Source organism: Poecilia formosa, unplaced genomic scaffold (genome assembly GCF_000485575.1).
Source record: "Poecilia formosa unplaced genomic scaffold, Poecilia_formosa-5.1.2 Scaffold77, whole genome shotgun sequence".
Classification (NCBI taxonomy): Eukaryota; Metazoa; Chordata; class Actinopteri; order Cyprinodontiformes; family Poeciliidae; genus Poecilia; species Poecilia formosa.
In genome coordinates, this window is record NW_006800016.1 from 1641981 (window position 1) to 1663656 (window position 21676).

The 21676-nt window shown below is 39.6% G+C and overlaps 1 protein-coding gene and 1 long non-coding RNA gene across 6 annotated transcripts; both read right to left on the reverse strand.

Moving 5' to 3' along the window:
• Positions 1-2266: 2266 nt before the first annotated feature.
• esrp1 (epithelial splicing regulatory protein 1) lies at positions 2267-21011 on the reverse strand. Of its 5 annotated transcripts, none has more exons than XM_007556194.2 (16): positions 20666-21011; positions 20096-20257; positions 19853-19969; positions 19437-19548; positions 17777-17911; positions 16551-16605; positions 16332-16442; positions 16107-16239; positions 15953-15995; positions 14081-14400; positions 13163-13387; positions 11362-11602; positions 9635-9839; positions 7782-7923; positions 6862-6951; positions 2267-4667 (listed from the first exon to the last, which is right to left on the reverse strand). In XM_007556194.2, exons 1-16 carry the CDS (start codon positions 20795-20797, stop codon positions 4533-4535), a joined length of 2358 nt encoding a protein of 785 aa, XP_007556256.1. In that variant the 5' UTR covers positions 20798-21011; the 3' UTR covers positions 2267-4532. The 5 variants fall into 5 exon arrangements, with proteins under 5 accessions (XP_007556256.1, XP_007556255.1, XP_007556259.1 ...); XM_007556193.2 differs by having other exon boundaries at positions 11350-11602; XM_007556199.2 differs by having other exon boundaries at positions 4581-4667; positions 6829-6951.
• Positions 8780-9371, reverse strand: LOC107836707 (uncharacterized). Its single transcript, XR_001662649.1, has 2 exons — positions 8914-9371; positions 8780-8879 (listed from the first exon to the last, which is right to left on the reverse strand). It is a non-coding gene; the product is annotated as an uncharacterized LOC107836707 (long non-coding RNA).
• Positions 21012-21676: the final 665 nt, after the last annotated feature.

The following is a 21676-nucleotide window of genomic DNA, read 5'->3' on the forward strand; positions in this document are numbered from 1 at the left end:
TCCGGTCTGATTTGTCAGAGCAATTCAGTGGATTGTTTGCTGCCTTGTGTTGAACGGCTGCCGTCGGCCGGATCCTGACATATTCCCATCATCAGTTTGATAACCTTTGATTCAACGTCTCTGGCCTCTGCTCTGACATGGGAATTCAGGTCAGCCTCACCCTGCATACCTGGGCCTTCGTTTTTGTGTAGCTCTCACCCTCCCAGCGAGGGAATGTTATGTTAAAGGAGAAAAAACTGATTTATCTGCCGCTTCGCCGCTCAGGTGCAAGTAGGATGAGTCATCCAGGTAATTGTACCTGTGTTTGGATCTGAAGTGAACTACTTACAGCTCTGCAAAAACATGTATTCCCTTTCTTACAGATTTCCTGCTTTTGTTGTTTTTGTCATACCTCAGTGCCTTCAGATCATTGAATAAACTTTAACAGACTGAACCATAAAAGCCCAGTGTAAATAAATAAACATAATAGCCCTGCTTAAATTATTAACCTGGATTAACCACATGCACTGGTACAGTTTCGTTATCCACACCCTGCCTGACCTATGGAATAAATAAATCTCTTAGACAGAACCGGTTTGACAACATAAATTAGATTAAAAAACTGCAAAAGCAACACATTTTGCCACAATGTTTTAAAAAAAGAGAAGACAAGATATTGACAAGAGTTACAAAGTCAAGAAAACATGGCAACAAATATCACTCCAAAGATGCTTCAAACTCAAGCAGGTGGTGTTAAAAAAGCCCAGATCATAATCTGAGGAAATGCAGATTTAAATAACCCAGAAACAGAAAAACCGTGGGAGTTTTATGATGGTTCAGATGCGCTTCTCTTTTCCAGAATTTGGCCGACTTGCCATAGTTGATGGAACCCTGATTAATTGATTACATACATCCAAAGGTTGCAGCATAATAGCTCTCGACTGGATTTAAACTCAAGTACAGTTTGGTTGTGCAGCAGATATTGATCTGGACACCACCAACCAGGTCACCTCTAAAAGTCTGACAAAATAAATAAAAAAAGAAAGAAGCAGATTCAAGTCCAGTTACTTAAACCTGAGGTATGAATCTCTGCAGCTCCTCCATAGTTAGTCAAAGTCATATTAAAGTCAGGTGACCTCTTATCTGCTTCTGTGATTAATACTCTCCCTCTCTCTGACCTGTCTGCTGTTTTTTTTGCTTTCCAGATGCTTTTTATTCACTAATATTCTCTAACAAACCTATGAGATATTACCTATTCCGAAATACACACATCTGGAGTCTATTTACTAACTTGGTTGCTTCTGACGGCAACTGGTTGCAGCAAATTTACAAATTAAAAGGCCACTGAATACAAAGGCACACTGTAACATAAAATCCCAATTAAATTAATTGAAGTTGGTGGTTTTAATGCGTCAAAGTTTGTAAAAGTTAAAGGTCTGTGAATACACCATAAAGTTAGAATGGCTTCAAGATTGTTTGTAGAAGTAACTAGAAACATACTGTCACATTTCTCTTGAAAACCAACTTTTTTTTTGCAGTGCATCAAAATCAAAATCAATCTTGAGCCACATATAGTCAATAGAAACTATAAATAAATTAGCATAAATTAACTATTAATCCTTACTGAGGACTTAAACTAGTAGTTAAAAAATGTGATTGACTTAAAAGTAAATTACATTGTGTGAAACCTGAGCTCTGATTAGCGTCTTGTAGTTTACGTGTTTCTCAGTCTGACTATCTGCTGATAGAAATATTGAAAGTTGATCTTTTAAAAGCAGATAGTTTGAAGTTTGTTGCAGATATAATATTGTAAAGGTAGTTTAGATGTGCTGCTGTTCTCTGAGTAGTAGTGTGTGTGTGTGTGTGTGTGTGTGTGTGTGTGCGCGTGTGTGTTTTTAAAGGGATCAGGCAGGGTGGGGCACCCGGGATTAAATTACACAATACCAAATCTGCCCTGAGGGGGTCTGAGATCTTGTTTTCCTCCGTCTTCCTTCTCTCTTCTCACTTCCTGATCTCTCCATTCTCCACCTTTCCACCCAGAGGAAGAAAGACCATCCTCTCACTACAATGTGTTCAGTGTGTCTAAGTGACAATGGCCTTTTTTTGTTTTGGCTGTGTGTGTGTGTGTGTGTGTGTGTAAACTCAGAGATAATCACTGAGGACAGTGTGAGGGAGTTCCCACAGTTTCGCCTTGAGTCACATTCTGTCACTGAACGGCTCCATCTGAGTGTTTTTGCTCCTCCACTTTAAACACAGAACAGCTCAAATCAAGCAGAAGGAGGCTGGAAAATTCACAACATTATGTTTATTGTTTTGTTTGTTTGTTGTTTTGTTTTTTTTGTCAGCTTGTCTGCAGCAGGACTTCCTGCTTTTGGACACATTGTATACAGAAAATATTGATTCTAAACATTAACTCTGCATGGCACACATGACAAAACTTATAAGACACATGTCAAACATGTCCTTCGTTCAGCAATGTTTCTAAAAAATATACAAACGATTTAAAAAGAGAGAACGGAGAACAGGTTTTGTTCAATCATATTCCACAGTGTCACTGCAGATGGCGGAGAAAAGACGAGACACGTTGGATCATAAGAACAAGAGGTAATGAAATCGAACAGGGACCTCCTTGAACTCCTGAGATTCATTCGTTTGAGCCAGTTAATCTGGAGGAAAGCAAACTTTGGGGTTAAAGCGCTCAGAATCAAATGTTGAAGGAGCAGAAACCAAGAGGCTAAAGCAATGTTTGGCATTAACCCACAAAAATAGAAACAGTGAAAAGGAGGAGAGACATCACATTTCTGTGAGTCTGATGCTGGAGTCAGATACACTCACAATGTTGTTGGTCCAGATCTCTAACAGGGAGGATGTGTTGTGGGTAAAACAATGGCAGATTTAATAAAGACACTGGCGTTTGAGTTTTAACAAGATAGAATAATTTCTGCATAAATTAAAGGTTCGGATGTCCATGAAACAAAATAAACCACAGTGATGCTACAGTGTCCAGAAACAGGATAGGATGTGTTGTCCAGAAGATTGAACTCTGCTGAAGTGAGTAAGAACAATACAGGTGCATCTCAATAAAACAAAACGCCAATGGAAATTAAATTCAGTGACTTCAGTCAAACGGTGAAACTCGTACTTCATATTTCAAGTGTCTTTTTCTGATCAATTTGACGATGGCTTAATGACAACCCAAAATTTAGACCAAATATAACAAAGTTTTAAATAGAGAAATGTCACTCCGCTTGCTTGTCCATCTCAGTTTTTCCCTCCACTAAGCTTTCCTTCATTTTGAATGAACAATCAGCTTCTTCACCTTTCATTTGAGGAAAATAACTTGCTCGTTTCTCCTCCTCCCAGGTAACATGTTCCTGACAAATCAGGCTAAACACAATGAATGTGGCAGCTGTCGTCCACATCCTGCATGTTTCTGCGTTTCGCCCATGAATTGTGAATCCCACCAAAATCTCTTTAATTCATTTTTCTTCATAATTTTCAAAAAGAGGGAAAGTTGGCTCTGTTGATTGTGTACCCCTTTTTACCACACTTTTTTCTTCCACTTAACTTTAACTTAAGAAGCCTTGATACAAGACCTCTTGTTTGGCAGTGATCGTTTGTGGCTAATCCGCTTTGTGGAGGCTCTCAGCTACTGATGGAAAACTATCAACTGCAGGACATAAAAATATTTCTGTACTTTTTGTAAAAGCATTTTGTGTTTTCATTGGCTTTAAGCACTTAAAAATTTTACTGTTTACAGTGAATCCATACGTTGTTAAAGTTTTGAACCAAACTGCTGATAAAAATGACCTTTTAAATAATATTCATATTTATTGAGATGGATCTGTATTTGCATGTCTCGCATTTAAACTCGCAGGTTTCCTGGATGCTGGAACCAGAGAGCCGTCCGGGTTTGTTTGATTTTGTTTTGCAAGCTTCACTTCAATCGTTATCTGAAAATCCCACCGTTAATCTGGCGCTTTTGTTGTTTAGTGGATCTGAACCACCCTTAGCAAACGTTTGCCGTCAGAAGATACTGCATCTTTATTTCTCTTTACATTTCTACTCGTTAGCAGTGCATTGGTATTTAGCGTTATGTAAACATCTTAAGTTTTACTACAGTACTTCTTCATGCACTACAGCTTCCAATACAATCACTGCATACTTGTCTCCATATGCATATAAACACAAAATTCATGCATAATGTTCACATTCACATCTCTTTCACACAGCCACTTTCACTCTTCACAGAAAAGCTTGGAGAAAAGATTGAGCTCAGTTGCTACTAGATTATTACTCCTCTAGTTTGGCTGGCAAGTAAAATGATTACAGTAACTTAACAGGTTTAAAAAAGTCTCTATAAAGCTTTTAAACGTACAGATAATGTGCAATATATATATAAAAAATGCTAATTTTGGCTAAGGCTGCAGTAAATTTGGTATAAAATACATTAATTTTTGAACCTAATAATATAAATAAGATTTCTAAGACTATTAAAAAAAAAACAGACAATCTAACAAGTCATTGTCTCATACGCATGACTTTGTGCGAGGCTACAGCAGGGTCAGATCCAGGTACTGGTGGCCCCCGGGTTTTGTGATGAGAGGAAGGGACATAAGAGGAGTTTCTCCTGCGCCGGTCTGACCCATGAGGCTGCTGTTCAGCAGAGAAACAGACTCCACAGGACCCTGGAAGGAGGGCAGGAGGGGGAGAAAACGGGATGCAGAAAGATAAATAAGAGTTAGAGAAAAAAAAAGTAACAAAAGTATAAAAAAAAAAGAAGCCCTTCCACCAGAGCCAGATGTTACCCACCACCTCCTCAACTGCCTGAGGGCCACATCTGTTGTGGGACCCGTTCATTAGCCTAGAGCGCTACGACGCCGTCAACTGACTGTTCATTAAACCCTCGGCGTTGATATGCAGGTCAGACTTTAGAGTGCAGAGGATTAGACTTAATTCAGTTTATACTAACTGCCAATCAAAGCCAGTCCAAGGCATAAGCAAACTAAGCGGCTGCTTAAGGCGGCTTAGTTTTGTTACAAAGATGTGGGAACTTCAGATCTAGGCTACGTTTGTCATTGCTGTGAAATATATTTCCTGAATATCACACTTGCATTTGAATCTTCATAGTTTGAGAACAATACAATGATGTCCCTATTTTAATAATTCCTGAAAGTGAATCTAAATAAGCGGTTTCCTTTGGCTGCGTTTAAACGCAATCATTTGAAATCAGAGTTTGTATTGAATTGAATTCAGACTCGATGAGTAAGTTAGAGACATAAACTTTCATATACACTGCCATTTGTTTATTAAATAACTTGAAGTTGCTTTTGTGAGAATTAAGCCAAATATGTTTGGTGATGTAACGTTGATTTAATTGTTTGGCTGGACCATAAAACACAGGCGTCGAACACAAACAAGAGTAGATCCAACTTTATGTCAAAATGGCTACCAGAATTTTTGCTGTGGCGCATTTTTATTGCAATACATGCAAATAAAATGCAGATTGTGTCTGTTCAAAGGGTTTTAGACCAAAGCTGTGTCCTGTGTGGAGGGATGAGGCTACCGTTTTACATGGTAATCTGGGATAGACACATGATCAATATCAAAAGATAAAATATTCTGATAGAATATCCAATATGTAGAATATTAACTGAACTGTGATTCAGATCCGGACTGCATTCTGGGAGATGAAGGCAGAGGAAAGGCAGCTCAAACTCTCACAGCCAGCTAAACCAGACTGGTGGCATCAACTAACTGACTCTTTGGTTACCTAGCAACAGCTTGTCGAGTAACTTGCGGTTTCCTAGCAACAGCTTGAAGTGGAAAACTGTGGATAAAACAGGAAATGTCACGCCACCAGTTTGGCAGCACTTCAGATATTTTAAATAAAAATACTGATGTTGAGGTTTGTGCACTTCAAGTACGCTGTGTTTCATAACGGTGATTATTCTTAGCATTTATTGCCGTTTTTTTGGTCTCTGTAATCACAGAGCTAATAATAAAACAAACATATTTTGTGGGATGTAATAAATAATTACTAAAGCTCTTCTGCGCTTGCCACGCACAGGAGGACGTGCATCATTCTACGGGGCAATTCTCCAGTGTTAAATGCCCTAATAGCCCCCTCAATCTTCGGCTGTCTCTTCTTATAATGTAAAAAAAAAAAAGCTCAGATTTCTCCAATAAACCTTCCTGGAGCTCCGAGTCTCCGTGAGTCATTGCGCCATCATTATGCTAATAGCTCAGCGCGCCATTATTTCCCACTGAGAGATCAGATTTTTGTTCTAAGGCTTCCAAGGTGTTTTTAATGAGAGTGTAGGTGTGAATCACGGCTGAGCTGCTGAGAGCTCCTGACTCAACCATTCACTCAGTGCTGATTCACAACACCCAACACACAGCATATTGGTTGAGAAATATTTGTTTGAACTCCTCTGTGTGAAATTGTAGCAGATTTAAAATGAGATGAGATAATAATGAGCTTTTCTCCAGACAAACACACTTCATCCGTTGACGGCTTTGGTTTTGTTGCATAAAGCTTCGTGTTCCAGTGTTGAGAGGGGGTGTAAGTGAACAGTCAGTTCTCTCGTTTTACTATCCCTGCACTGAGTAAAAAAAAACAACAACAACAAACACACACATTCAGTAGGACAGAAACACACCACTCAATATTAAACAAAGAGGAAATATTAAAACCATCCAAAAAGGTGAAATAAAATCCAAGAAATCTCCTACAAATCCTCCAGTGTTGTCGTGTTGAGCCCAGAAACCCTTAGTGAAAAGTCAAGCCATCTCTAAAGGCTGAGTCTAAAGTAATTCCCCCTAACTAAGCCCTCAGCCAATCCTTACCTGCCACCTGCCTCAGACACCTTAAATACACACCCATTCTTTGGGCTGCGTAAGCAACGTCCTAGCCGGGTCGTGAGAGTGCACAGCTGCGTGAGCGTGGATGAGAGCATCCTCTGGAGCATACTGCGTCATGATGGGAGGAGGGGTATAACATAGACACATTTAGCCATTCAACTCAACAAGGGTCTAAAATTAAGCAGGAAAAATGTCTAGTTTGAACTCTAAATCAGGGATGCTAACAGTGATAAACCTGCTACAAAAACGTAAAACATTTATTAATTCATAAGTATATTGTGAAGACTATATAGGTTCATTTCCATATGAAAGTGATAAGTTTTATCCTCCAAACATTTTTATTCCCTTTCTGACGATTAAGAAAAAAAGCGAGGTTAAAAATTGGATGTAACTCGCTGCCTAGATAGTTTTGATGCACAGCGACGTAAGCATCAGAAAAAATTCTCTACTTCTTCTTCTTTATTACAATGGCTGCTGGCAAACAGCTAAAGGAAACATTACCATCTGACCTGTATGTCAATCAAGTGACGGGATGGATGGTATTCTGAGGTTTTTCTTTTTAGCGTCAAGCAGTTCACCCACTCTACCTTTGCAACATCCCTGGACTTAATGATACAATTATTCTTTTATATCTTTCCCCACAAGTTTCTTGACTCTGCTCCTGCTTTAAACAACAACTTGACTCACTTCAGTTCAAGTCAAAGCAAGCAGCAGTGCATGTGTGACAGAGCAGGGAGAGGAGACAGGATAAACTAGTTTGATAGCCTCTGGGCAACCGCACTGGATGCCTAACAGTCCACACCCATAATACCAGAAGATTTGAATAAAACACTTGGTGCCTACAGGTAGGTGTGTGAACACTGAAGGTAGAGATTATATGCATATATATAAATGTGCAAAGTGAATGAATGTGAGGCTTTCAGGGAGCTGGTTCTTACCTGATATCCCTGCACAGCGTTGATGAGGTCTTTAACGCCGCTGCCATTGTAGGGCAGGCCGGGCATCCGCACCAACCCTCCGGGGGAAGACATGGAGGAATGGGCTGGGAAGAAACCCAGAGTTGTAGGGGAGCCAGGAGGACTGGGAAAATGAAAAAGTGAAATTAATCTTACGAAAAAGAGAAAAAAAAACCTGCTTATTCTCAGAAACTAAAACACACACTAACTAAGCAGCGGGAAGAAAAGCATAAAACTGGGAGGGACTGTGGGTGTTGTCTTTAAATGTTTTCATAATGACCGTCCAGGCAGAAACAGAGGTCACCTCATGTTTACCAAGCTCCCTGATAACACAGTCTGCAGTTATTAACCACCCTTGGCCCAGTCTTTCTCCTTGACAAGAAACATTTCAACCCCAGACTAAATGTTCACATTTCTCTGCAATTAACATCTTTTATTTCTGGTGACTAGAGCAGATCTAACAACGTGAGCGCCGCTCCAGTCTAAAGTCTCTGATACGCGATCGCTCTGCATTTAGCTTCATCTGTCCTCCAGATTAACTGTGACCAGATGAGGTGCAGTGATAGTTTTTCCCATTCAGTCATAGGGAAAAACAGATGCTTTTCCAACACATTTCTATACTTAACAATGCTAACAATAGTGAAAGGTTTAAGTAATATAAACACATAAAAAACTGAAAAAGATACATTTTCAGTCAAATTTTCATGAAATTATTAAAAGACCATTTATGCTTCCTTCTGGGCTATACATATTCACTACAATTTTTGTCTAGTCACTTCTGTTCGTTTTGAGCTCCTTTCAGAATGAGATTGTTTTAGGGCGTCTTGTCACTTTAAATTCAAATGAGCTGCTGCTGGCCACGCCCCCAACTCAACATTTACACCCCAGTGAGATGCGCAATTATACCACACATCTTTGAAAAGCAGAAGTAGGGCCTTTTGTACAACCAGCTAGGTTGTACAAGAAACTCTAGGAAGGAGTTTCTAGACAGTAAATCAACAACAAAGCACTTGTCTTTTCCAGCAGCCATTGTACAGTGCGTAAAGCGGTAAAACCAGTTGATCAAATGTCCTGGAGCTCCTCTTCAGTTACTAGGTGATGGGCGGAGCTCCACAGGGGGTTGCTAGGTAACAGCGTAGTGGCTATGAAATGTGACTTAACAACTTGGAGGTTTTTGAAATGGTTCCTTTTCCAGACAAAAAGCATGAAGACCAGACTGAAGTTTGAGAATATTGAAAAAGACAAAAACTTCTGGACTGGTGTTCACTAGAGAGATAGATAACAAAAATGTTTCGGTATCGCACAGAGTGAAGCAAACTTTCCTCAGAAGCTGCTGGATCGGGACAAGAAGAACTTTTGCCTCAGGTAGAAAACACACGTTGATATTTTTTGTTAATTAGTAAATTAAAGTTTAATTTGTGGGGTTTAACTATATTTAAATCACTTTCTTTTCAAGAGATAAATAAAAAAATATTTGACATCAATATGTGAATATTTAATGAGATGCCCTATTTATTTCATGAAGCTTTAAATTTGACTGCATTTTCAGTTCAGTTTCACTTTAGTTTGGTAAATTTCCAACATTACACACAGAAAACAAAAACAAAATGCCACTTTAGAAACCCAAAACCATAAACCTTGATACAAGCCAAGGTTTATGTTTGCCTACCCTGTTCATGAACTCAGAAGCAGCTTACAGTAATAAAATAATATATTCTGTTCATATACATACACACATTTTGAAGGAATATGGCTGAAAATTATGACCACAAACAATTGTTTCCAAGATTTAGCGATGTTTTTGTTTATTTTGAACCTCTAAGTGTTTTTTTTACCTGGGGTAGTAAGCATTGTAGTTCATGTACAGCTGAGCTGATGCGGGGTAGTAAGGATGTCCGGGGTGCAGGGGGCGAGGAGCTAGCAACATATGCCCCATGGGAGGGTAAAGGGCAGCAGCGGCTGCAGCTGCAGCTGCAGCAGCAGCGTCCGTGGGGAGGATTTGTTGAACTGGAGTGAAAGAGTACGATGGAGGAGATAAACCTAAAATAATGGAAGGACAAGGACAGAAACAGAAATACAAAATCCGTCAAACCCTGGAGGAAGGGGGAGTCATGGTGGTGATGTTGAGAGAGGAGCTCATCCAATAACCACTGATGTTTTTATTGTGCATGTGATTCATGCATTTTTCTGTGTAATGTAAAATATTTAAAGAAATCACAGTTTAAACCTTCAAAAATATATTTTTATTACATTACAATTTAGCTGACTGATTAGAAATCAGACTCTTTTACTCTTTTCCTAATTCCTCATAGACCAACACTGAACAATCCCGGCAGAAAGAAGCTATTAAAATTAGCATGTCTTAAAAAGCTATTTTAGATGTACATATCCCAATATTTAAAATAAAATTCAGAAGTTAATTTTTTTTAACCTCTGAACCTTTTGAATGCTTTATAAACCTCAAAAGGCTTTAGTTAGCCCTGTTTCTTATGGGACATTAATCTATCAGACTTTTTCCTTCCACTTAACTTTCCATTTAGATGCTTTGTTTCATTGTTCTGCCAACAGCCAGCTTACTTAGAAATTATATTTGTGTGGCTTATCCTCCATGTGGAAATATGATTACTTTGGCCTTATACGTCTTTTAATGTAATATTAACAATTTCTGAAAAAGAAAAAAAGTATTATCGCTAGCTAAAAATAACAATAATCAAAATGAACATAAGAAATATTTGGAATATATCACACTGTGTAAATGTATATAATCTAATTACACTAAATATTTTCTAATTTACAGAAAACATCTACAAAAAAATGCATCTCAGAATAAGCTGAACTCATTCCAACTAAAGCATGTAATACTGCTTCCACTGATATAATCATTTGCAACATAAATCAGACATTCATCAGCTGCCAAACCAGTTTTAATTGTGAACAGACACTGAGACCAAAGCACATCTACGCAGCAGCTCTGCTCACCCCTCGCACAGATCCTGATTGGACAAGCACATGAGGCGCACACAAACACACACCTAACGTGTGCTTGTCTGTTGAGGCTAAATCCCAGGACCACCACTAATGATCTGACGGGGTCCGAAAACTGTAAGCCGCGTTGCCGTATTCTGAGCTTGTTCAGGAATTGCTCTGCTTACACTTTTCGGAGCCTCTCAGATCTTTGTGAATCAGTTCAGCAGTGGTAAAGTAAAGGAGTCAGAAACGAGTAACAAACATGCCGATGGAAAATTACACTACAGTATCCAATCAGAGTGAAAAGGGAAGGAATGTATTAAAAACAGTATCATCATTACATGCAAATGGGTGTAGTGATCATACTAAATTAAAACAAGAAGACTCAGTCTCACGTTGACACACACACACACACACACACACACACGCGCACACGCATACACACACACACACTCAGAGTATGCATCCTTCCCACATCCTCCCACAGATCTAGATTGGAGGAAAAACCAGCAACTCTGCCACCCCGGCAGGAGCCCACCTACCCTGCAGTCCCGAAGCACCCCCAGCTCCCAGCAGCACTTACGTCTGGACTTACATGGCGGCGGGCTGAGCCCTGTCCCACTCCTGCTCCGGTTGTGTGTGTGTGTGTGCGTGTGTGAGAGCGAGCCTCCCATCAGCACCAGGCCCATCTCGTCAGTGCTGCAGGGAAACACTTCCACGTAGCGGCTGTTCGCCCCGCGCTGGCTGGACATCACCTGTTTGTGGAGCCGCTGCGAGGCCTGCAGCGCCCGCTCTGCTGAGGTCATCTGGATGAAGCAGTCGCCTGACGGACGGCTCTGCAAAAACAGAGGAGACAGGAAATATGTCAGGAAATGTGTCACATCAAAGACACCCTTGATACTTCATTGGTTAGTCAAAACAGAGGGACAGAAATCATAGAAATGATCCGATAAAGACTCTACTGATGATAGCTCACTCACCTCGGCATGCCAGAAACCTGAAACTGAAAGTGAAACTGACGCTCGACCTACTTTCCAAGTAATTTGGCTAATAATTATTTGCCCACTTGAGGCCACTCAGAGTGAATTTAAAATTCATTCCCGGCTGGGCTGTTGTATCAAAGTATCAAAGATGCAGAGCAGCAGTAACATTCATGGTCCAGATGCAGCTGAACACTGTGAATTACACACTCTGGATCACAGTACACAAGCACTATTCAGTACAGTGGCACACAAACTTCAGATTCACTTAAATCCTGTTTATTTAGTTGCAAATTTAAAAAAGCTCTTTTTAATTTAGGATAAAGAAAACCCGGTACTGTTATTTATGTAAAAACAAAAATGTAAAACAAGTAAAATCTCAGTGTAGTCTTAAGCCTGAAAGGCCTAGAAATGTACATCTCTTACCTAGAGATGAAACCAAACATAAAAAAGAAAAATAATTTCTAAAACTGGGAACACTACTTACACAAAAGTTACAGCTAAGGGTAGTATGGCTAACCTCAGACGTTGTAGCAGATTAAATTTATGTCTCAGACTACAAACAGGATCTGGACTCCGATCTGCAGCAGGGAGAACCGACAGTGTTGAGGGGATCATTTTGCAAAGACTGAGAGTATTTTCACATCACCTGCAGCCTCAGGCAATCAGACAACGCCTCAAAAATTATGATGAATGATTTAAGTGGGCGTGGCTTTTGAATGAAAGCATAAATCTGAACTTAAAAGAGACCAACAGTTTTAATGAAACTCATATTTTCAAGACATATTTATTAAATTAATGTGAAACTTCACATTCATCTTCAAGTTCTTCACTTTTTCAAAACTTGACTACATTTTGACAGTAGATGAAAGAAACGGATGGAGAAACTTTATGTCCATGTTGACTCCATGGATTTCCACTAGCTTGAACTTTAACATATTTTTGTTAAAAGGACATTGAAAAAGATCAGCACAGGCTGAACACGAGGGGATCATTAATGCAAAGCTTCATCCTAGACAATGGTCATCACATTTTATTTACCTTCATTGCTACCAAGTATTTCTTAAAATTGATGCTCTAAAATGCAAAATGATGCATTAAATTGAAATTAGAGAGATAAAGATATGTGTGCTGGGAAGAACATTTGCATGGCTCAATAAGGACGGTTTGCACTTCTGAAACACCTTGCAGTTCAAATTTATTATTGTGTTTTACATTAATCTTTTAAAACTACATATTCTACTTAATTGCTTATTATTTGGAGAGACAGACACTTTTGAGAGACAGAAACAAACCATCGTCTCAAAAGAAACAGTGACGCAGTGACAATAAAGTTTATGTTGAATGTATAATTTTGTACATTTGTGCCAGAAAGTGTGCGAGTGCAGGGTGTGTCGAAGTGGCTGCTGCATGTACCTGCTGGTTGAGTACCATGTGCACACCATGTTGTCTGACATCTTGAGTAAACTCGCCCAGGAAGGTGAGGATATCCTCGATGGTGGCCGTGTACGGTAGTCCCCTCAGCCTCAGGCAGTCCCTCACACCGCCAGGAGGAGGCAGGAGAGAAACCGCGGGCAGCACTGACACCAGGGGGGCCGGGGCAACGGGAATCAGCGGGGCGGAGGAGTACCGGTTCAACACCTGAAGTACACACAAGGTTTGACATGAGCTACTCAACTTGAAGTGTTCATTCTGGATTAGGATTTCCTTGTTTACCTGAGATGCTTTTAGATAAAACAGTCAAATGACAACTCAGACCCGGTGTTATCAGTTCAAACCCAACAATGAAACACCTACGCGGCAGAACTGAGGAGGCAAAGAAAGCCGAGGCAATGCTGTGTTTAAATATGTCGTGCTGTCAAACAGGAGCTGGCCTGCAGCCAACAGGACACCAGCATGTTTGCATTTCTGGAGAAGACAGATAAAGGCCCCACAGGCTCATATACAACAGGAAAGGTCTCTGCATAGATATGGGCTGTCGGTGCACAAGTCATGAGAGATAGGCAATTGAACATTATAACCTGATGAGACAGAGTGAGGCAGTGCAGGATGCAGAAAAGGAATGACAGGGATGAGATCGATCTCTTCAGATTATCTGTCTCATGTTGTCATGACTTGGAGACAGTTTTAACTAATATGCAAGAATAATAACTTTTATAAAAGTTATCTTCTGCACCTTTAAAAATACATTAGACAATACAAGTCTAATATGCATGTAGCGTCTCATTTTTCCTGTATTTTTCTCAAACCTTCCACCGACTCAACAAGGCAACCAGACCCGCCACTCTGTTTAAACTGCTAGGAGAATCAAAACTTCGTCACACCCTGACATACCTGCTGCACCTCCGCTGCCGTGCTTTTGAACAGCTCGATGTATCTCTTCCCCAGGAGCTCCTTGTGTTTCTTCAGAGCGCACTGAGCGTGCTCCTCACAGGCAAATAACACGAAAGCGTCTCCCGTCGGCCGTCCGTCCGGGTAGCGGACGAAGAGGATGCCATCCTTCCCGCCGCTGATGGGACACGTCTCTTTAGAGCCGTCCTCTGGTGAGAAAAATCTGAGAACGTCGTCTTGCGTGGCGTTGAAGGGGAGCCCTCGCATCCTCACTATGATCTGGTCCTCACGGGACAGGAACATTGCCACCTCGTTTGAGGTACCTGATGTGGCACAAGAAGATTTAGCCAAACTCACAACACATTATGTTCTCCTTTATGGACTGCAGTGCGAGTTTTTCTTAAAAGTTTTGTGGCTTAAATTCATCAGTTGCTGGACAGGAAAAAGTGCTGAGAGAAAAAGTGAAAGACGCAGAAACAACACGAGGTCGGGAATTAAAATGCATTTTTGTGGAAGTCAAACCAGGAGCACGTTAAACTTGACTTTATCGTCTTCATTATTCTAAATTTCTTCTAGGATTTTATTGTGAGGTCCATTCTGTTGCTTTCGTAAAAGATGTTATCAACATTAATAACTAAATGCCACAGCTGAGTCATAGCTGACAATTCAATCTGCAAATTATAAGTTTTCTCTAAAATAAATGGAACAAAACCCACCTAATGGAAACATTAATTAATGGGCTACAGTTTACCAAAGTGCATGACATTTTAAAATGTGGGCATAATTTCACCTTTATGTTTTTCTAAAATTTGAATTATGACAACTATTACATTCAGGAATCTGCAGAAGCAGCAGCACCACCAAATGTCATCAGGACGTCAACTAATCCAGTCTTTAATTGCGACGTGAATAGAAAAATGCAGGAATGCAATATCATATTTAAATATAGCAAACAAATGGTGCAATTTTTTTCACTAATATTATTTCCTCTTTGCAGAGGTGCAGCCAGAAGGGTGGCTGCATGGGAACCAAAAACTAAAACAAAAATGAATAAGATTGATTGTGTTGCTGTCACAATTAAAGTTTATTATGTTGCTGTAATAATTAAAGAAGCAGACAGATGTTCCAAAGTGGCGCCCAAAACAACAACAACAATAAAACAAAGGTGGAACTATTATTTTAAAAAAGACCTTTTGTTAATAGATGAAGCTCATTCTCATCTGTTTCTAATTGATCTGCATGAAAAATATTATGCATGGAAAACTGTTTGATCAGTGCAAGGTACCAAATTAATTAAACTGGAAAAGTGTGCATGGTGAATATATTAAATTATTCCTTAAAATATTTACTTTACTCACTAAAATGCATTCATATATTTTTTCTCAATGGATTAAATTATTTCATGTTTATTCACCACCAAGGGTTAATTGTGCCACTATACTACAAAAAAATTATTTATCAAATACAAATTTATATATATAATTAAATATATTTAATTACACACTATTAAATATGTTAAATAAATAAAAAGGATGCGTCAGCATTTGAAAAAATCTGTAAATTCAAAAAACATACATTCCCAATAACTAAATAAATACTAAAATAATAACATATAATTTCAGCAAATAGGATATTTTAATTTTATGTAATAATTTATCCATTTATTTTTATTTATTTTGTATTTTATGAAGTACTCAACCTTTTAAATTGCTACAACTTCATGCATTTAATGTTTGTGTTTTCAACTATCCTGTCCATAAATATTTATTCAGGGAATTATGTATTTATTCACTTGTGGCGCTTTTTGTTCTCGATACATATCATCCTTCTGAGAATTGAGAAAATATACATTATATGAATTCATGAGTGTCTCACCTCCTGCTATCTTCAGGAAGTCTTCTCCCGTTGCCTTGTAAACCTGTCGTTAGAAACGAACATGTTGTCTGTTTAGTGGCTTCAGATGAAAGTGTAAAATCGGTGTATCATGACAGAATAAGGGGTTTTCAAGCGGTGCCTGCAGACCCGTTACCTCAATGTATCTGTTGCCCATATGGTGCTTGTGCCTCTGCAAGGCCAAGTCTCTGTGCTCTTCACTGACAAAACGAACAAGTGCTTCTCCATTCCTCCTCCCCTGAGCGTTGAGACACAGAGCGGCCCCCCCTCTGTAAAATACAACATTAAACATACATAAGCAGTGAAAGATTATCCTAAATAAAAGCTTGCATGGCTGCACTCCATTTCCTCTTCAACATACTTGGCAATGTTGAGGCCTTTAAAGAACCGAGCGATGTCCTGGTCAGAAGACTGCCATGGCAACCCTCTGGCTCTGATCACCGTGTTGTCGCACACTTTCTCCATCTTACTGCTGCAGACACGCATACATACAAATACAGTCTCAGGGAAAACCTGGTAGGAAACAGCCTGGGTTGATTTTAATGTTAGAAAGCTTATAAACAAAAAATAATTCACTTACCAAGTGCCACTTTCAAATCTCTCATTTATTCTCTCTGGGTTGGAAAAACTGTGACCTGGAATGAAAAAGCAAAGAATGATCAATCACTGTCAGTATAATAGATGGTGCAGCTTGTGCTTTTCTCGTTTTCTATTTTAAAATCACCCACTTTAATCTTTTATTTTGTTTGTTTACACTTAAACATGGATTGGACCTTCACATTTTGAGGATACGGCGCCTCACAAAAGTGAGTTTTTCCACATTCTGTCATGTTTAAAAACTTGAATTCACTTAATTGGATTTTATGAGTTAGATTAACCAATTCAAATTCTTACAAAATGTCCCTTTGTTAATAAATAGAGTCCTTGGTTTTGTACTTTAATCTTGTCATAAATGCAGTTGCTCCATGAAGGACTCACAGATTTGCCAGAGCACATTAGTGAAGAAACATAATGAAGATCAGGGAACACATAAGAAAGGTCAGGGAGAAAATTTTACATGGATAGTGCTATAAAATATTATCCACAGAGCTCCGTTCAATCCATCATTACAACAAATCTGACCTTCATGGAAGAACAGCAACAAGAAAAAAAGCAGTTTTTGAGAGAATATGTTGCAGTTTTGCACAAACGCAGTAAACATGTAGGCGAAGGCACCCTGGTCAGATGAGACCAAAGTTTAACTTAATAGAGTACATGCAAAACTTAATGTGGGGAGGAAAACCCAAAGTGTATATCATGCTGGGCACGTCGCATGTGACATGTGGTGGTGGCAGCAATGTGGTGTGGAAATGGTTTTCTTCAGAAGCGACAGGGAATCTGGGCAAAGCTGTTGAGAAGGTAGATGGAGCCAAATACTGAGGAAACATGTCAGAGGCTGCAGAAGACTTCAGATTTGATAGAAGAACTACGACCCTGAACATCTACAGAACATAGTTTGCTCTATATTCACCTGCTGGCATGGCCCAGTCAAAGTCCAGACCACACTTTTCAGATTTTTCTTTTCTAAAACATTTTAACTCGTGTATAATTTTTCTGGGCGGATTCTGAAAAGGGCATTATGTACCATGTATTTCTACGTTACAAGCATGTGCTACTTTGTGTTCATCCATCACATAAAATCCACCAAAGTTGAAGTTACTGGATACCGTAGTTAGCAGCAGTAGCTCTCTTCTCCTACTACAATAATAGCAAATCTGTCTCGTTGACAGTACAGTTTTCTCTTAACCTCATGTGTGAGATACTCACAGTATGGCTCAGAGAGCAGAGAGAGAACAATGCTGGTCATAAGCCGGACCTGCTGCACGGCTACTTCTGCAGGCAGAGGATCCTGATTGGCTGAGGGATCCCACATGGAGGACACATCGACAGGTAGGCTAAGAGCTGAAGAGGATCCAGTTAAGGAAAGTACTTATCTAGACAGACAGGTGTGTTTAATGAAAAATGGGAAGGAGCGTGTCTGGATGGGTGACTTGTCAGGTTTTCTGTACCACTGGGTGTGTGAAGTTAGCCTACTGGCTAAACACACACTCCTTCTCTTCGGGCTTAGCAAAGTGCTCCATTCTTTCCTTATTTGCATTTCAAAACCTCTTACTCTGCAGCCAACACCCTGGCTTTAAACCTGTAATGAGTTATTACTGAGTGTAAGATGTTCACACCAGATTAAACCAGAACGAAGAAATAAAAAACACTTACAGCGCAGTGAAAATGATCTGCACCCTCTCAGATTTCACCTGGGACTTTTTTGTTACTTTCAGATCAAACAGATGTTAATATCAAAAAGAACCTGAAGAAATATGAAATGCAGTTTTCAAATGCTGAATTCCCTTAGGAAAAAAACAAACAAAAATAACACAGGTTATTATTTTTAGCCTATGTGGAAAAATAATACCACGTAATAATGAAAAATGGCAATTATGATTTTGTGAAAGAATTTTAGCCCACTTTCAGTTGCCGAAATATTTTAAAACCACTCAAATTGGAGACGGTTTGGCGCCTGGATATCCTCTTTGAGGTCACGCCACAGCATCTCCATCAGTTCAGAATGTAACTACATCTGATCAGACTGATCAGATGTTTTAATTGTTTAGTCCAATCTGTACTTTCTAAAACGCTGCGCTAACTTCACACCAGACTCACACCTGAGAAAAAAGGTTCCACTCTCGTCTCATCAGAATATTTTTTTCAAATGTCTTGGGGATTATTTTTGCCGAATGTGATAAAACTCTTTGTGTCATTTATAACCAGCGATAGCTTTGGTCTTGGTTTTAGTCTCATTGTTATTATTGAATCATTAACACTGATCCTAATAGACGTATCTGAGGCCTGCAGTGTATCGCTTTTATTTAGATTTTTTTGTGATCTCCTGGAAAACTGTAGGGACTTATGAGGCAGTTTTGTCAGCCAGTCACTTCTGGCAACCGTTCCATATTTTGTCTCTTTGTGGATAATGGCTCCTATTGATGTTCACTGAAGCCTTAAAGATGTTGTAACTCTCTCAACGCTGTACGACTTCAACAGCAGCCATCCGGTTTGGACACTCTTTAGATCGGGGCCTGATGGTTAGCTTTTTGAGACCTTTTGACCCACTTTATGCCGTCAGACCGGTCACGCTTTGCCGCTTTCTTGATTCTACAACCTTAGCAGTGTCAGGTCTGGGTGTGGCTAACAAACGAAGCGTAAAAATGTGATCAGTCACATGCAGTGTAAGATTTATATTTTATATTTTCACATAGGGTCGCAGTGATTCAGATAGTTTTTTTCCCCCTACATATAGGAAATCTTGCTCCTGTGATCTTTGTTGTTAACGTTTGTTTTGTTTTTTGTTTTAAAACATTTAGGTGTGATTTAAAATCAATCACACCAGACATTTTTATGACTCCATATTAAACATGTCAACAAAGGATACACTCAGCCATGACGTGTGCGTTCAAAGCCTTGAGGTCAGAAGTGGCGAAGTGGTTCTTGAACTCTTTCCGCAGGTCAAAGAAAGAGTAGAAACAGTCTGGGACCGGGATGTTCTAGTAAGAGGGGAGAACATTCAGAGAAAAGGATGTGAACAAGCAGCCCATTAGCAGCTGCTGCTTTATTACATTCATCACATTCATGTTTGCTCAAGCCAGCATGGCACACACCGCCTTCCTTGCTACTCTTATTTGTGTAACAGATGTGGGAGAATGCAGCCGGCCTCTCTGCCTGTGCACAGGTGTAGCACGGTATGTTCAAGGGGCGTGTGTCATTGGACAGGTTCAGAGTAATTCGGCTGAGAGCGACGCTGGAGGTTCCTGCAGCAGGGAGGCGTTCAGCCCAACCCATTTTGCTCACCTTGCTGGCGGCTTCTGGGTGAATCACTTGACGGATATGGAGCTGCCCGTCTGTACACAAACACAACGACGTGCCCGCGCCCGCACTGTTCACCTCATTTGTCAGCTGCAGATTGAACTAAAATATAAGATAGAGAAAAGAGGAAAAAAAAAGCATGAGGCGCTTACTGGACGAAAACTTGATTATCACCAAGATTTCAGGCCAGAAGATAGTTGACGTTGAAGACTCAAAGGACATCTTTACCATATTTAAACCACTGTCAAGGCTTGTTGCAGTGTACATGCAGTCTGCTCCGGAGGAAGACTCATCCTCCTCCTTACCCTCAACCACCACATCTTCGTCTGATTTTTCCTCTGTGGAGTCTGAGAGGTCAGGCCTAATGAGGATCTCATTCACCCTGCCCAACTGGTTCAGAGACAGAAAACAAGTCAGTCCTGAAACAGTAGCTTACCGAGAAACCAATACGGCATGGAATAATAGCGCCCACCTAAATAACTGTGCTCTTTTATTACATCAAAAGCAGATATTAAAACTCTCATGAGCAGGAGCCGTTTAGTTTATGACGTTAAGCATAATAGATGTTTAACATCCTGACATATTACCACAAAAGTATCTTTGCTTCTATATATTTAAATCAAACAGACATTTAAAGAAAAGAACAACACAGACATTTTATTAAAAAGTCGTTGCAACTCTTAACATGGTGTAGTTTTAGTTAATAGTTTCCCTGTCCATTCTACTCACTAGATTTCCTCCTTGAACCACAGCCATAGCTAAAGAGTAAGAAGGCGTTTTTTTTTTTTTTTTTTTTACCGTTTTGGTGTTCACATTGACCAGCTGCCAGACCAACTGGACCAGGTCCTTCTCGTCAGAACCCAGCAGCTCTCCGCTCGCTCCAGATGTGGCGGTGAAAACCACCACCAGGTAGTCTACCTGCGCCGTCATCTGAACGAACACGACCCTAAAATAAAAACCTAAGGTAATACTACACTGAGCCGAAGGACAGCACGAAGGGTGAGATGAGGCTGAAACGCGAAAGAGGAATAGGAGCGACTTTTACTTTGACACCTGAGCGCAAAGGTGAGCTTGGTAAATCCAGAAAGTTTGATCCCTCCTAGAACCTGCCGCAGTCACCATCGCGGAGTAATGGCTGAACGTTCAACGCTTTTGTAGCGATTCTTACCTGTGTGACCACGTGACTGCATACCTGGTGCCCCCGCCTACTTTCAGGTGCAGGAGAGATTAGGACGTGGCAGAGAGCGGAGGGCTGAAATGTGTTCCTGTCATTCTCTACACCATAATCCAGCCCTCAAATTCTGCGGCCTAAAGGGGAAAATTGGCTTTTTGTATCAGTAACAACAGCAAAATTATTTATATCACTTCTAAAAAAAAAGAAAGAAAAGAAATCACGAAAAAGACAGTTATTTCTATTTTATAATAACAATATTAGAGAATTTAAACAAAAAGTATTTCCATGAAAATGTATTTTATCTGTGAAACATCCACAGAGAGACAAAAAGGAAGAAACAGAAAAGGCATCAAAGCCACAACAAATTAATGTCAAAATACACCGAATAAGAAGGTAAAAATAAGAATCTTATGATGAGATAAACTCCCTTGCCCCAAATAAAATCTCTCCTCAGTCATTTGAGATATGTAAACTTCATTCTGCAACTACTGCTAATTATAATACCAATGATAATAATAAGAAGGAGAATATACATTTCTAAGCAGAAGTTGATAACAACAGCAGCAACAATAATTTTACTATTACTATTATTATTATTATTATTATTATTATTATTATTATTATTATTGTTGTTG

Bases quoted from the DNA above. Each gene is read 5' to 3' on its own strand.
- esrp1 (XM_007556193.2), bottom strand. From the start codon at position 20,797: ATGACGGCGCAGGTAGACTACCTGGTGGTGGTTTTCACCGCCACATCT. The intron at 14,401-15,952 runs GTGAGACACTCA...GTGCCACATCAG, and splicing joins CTTCCTGAAGATAGCAGGAG to GTACCTCAAACGAGGTGGCA. The intron at 11,603-13,162 runs GTACATGCAGCA...CTGTTTTTGCAG, and splicing joins ACATGGTACTCAACCAGCAG to AGCCGTCCGTCAGGCGACTG.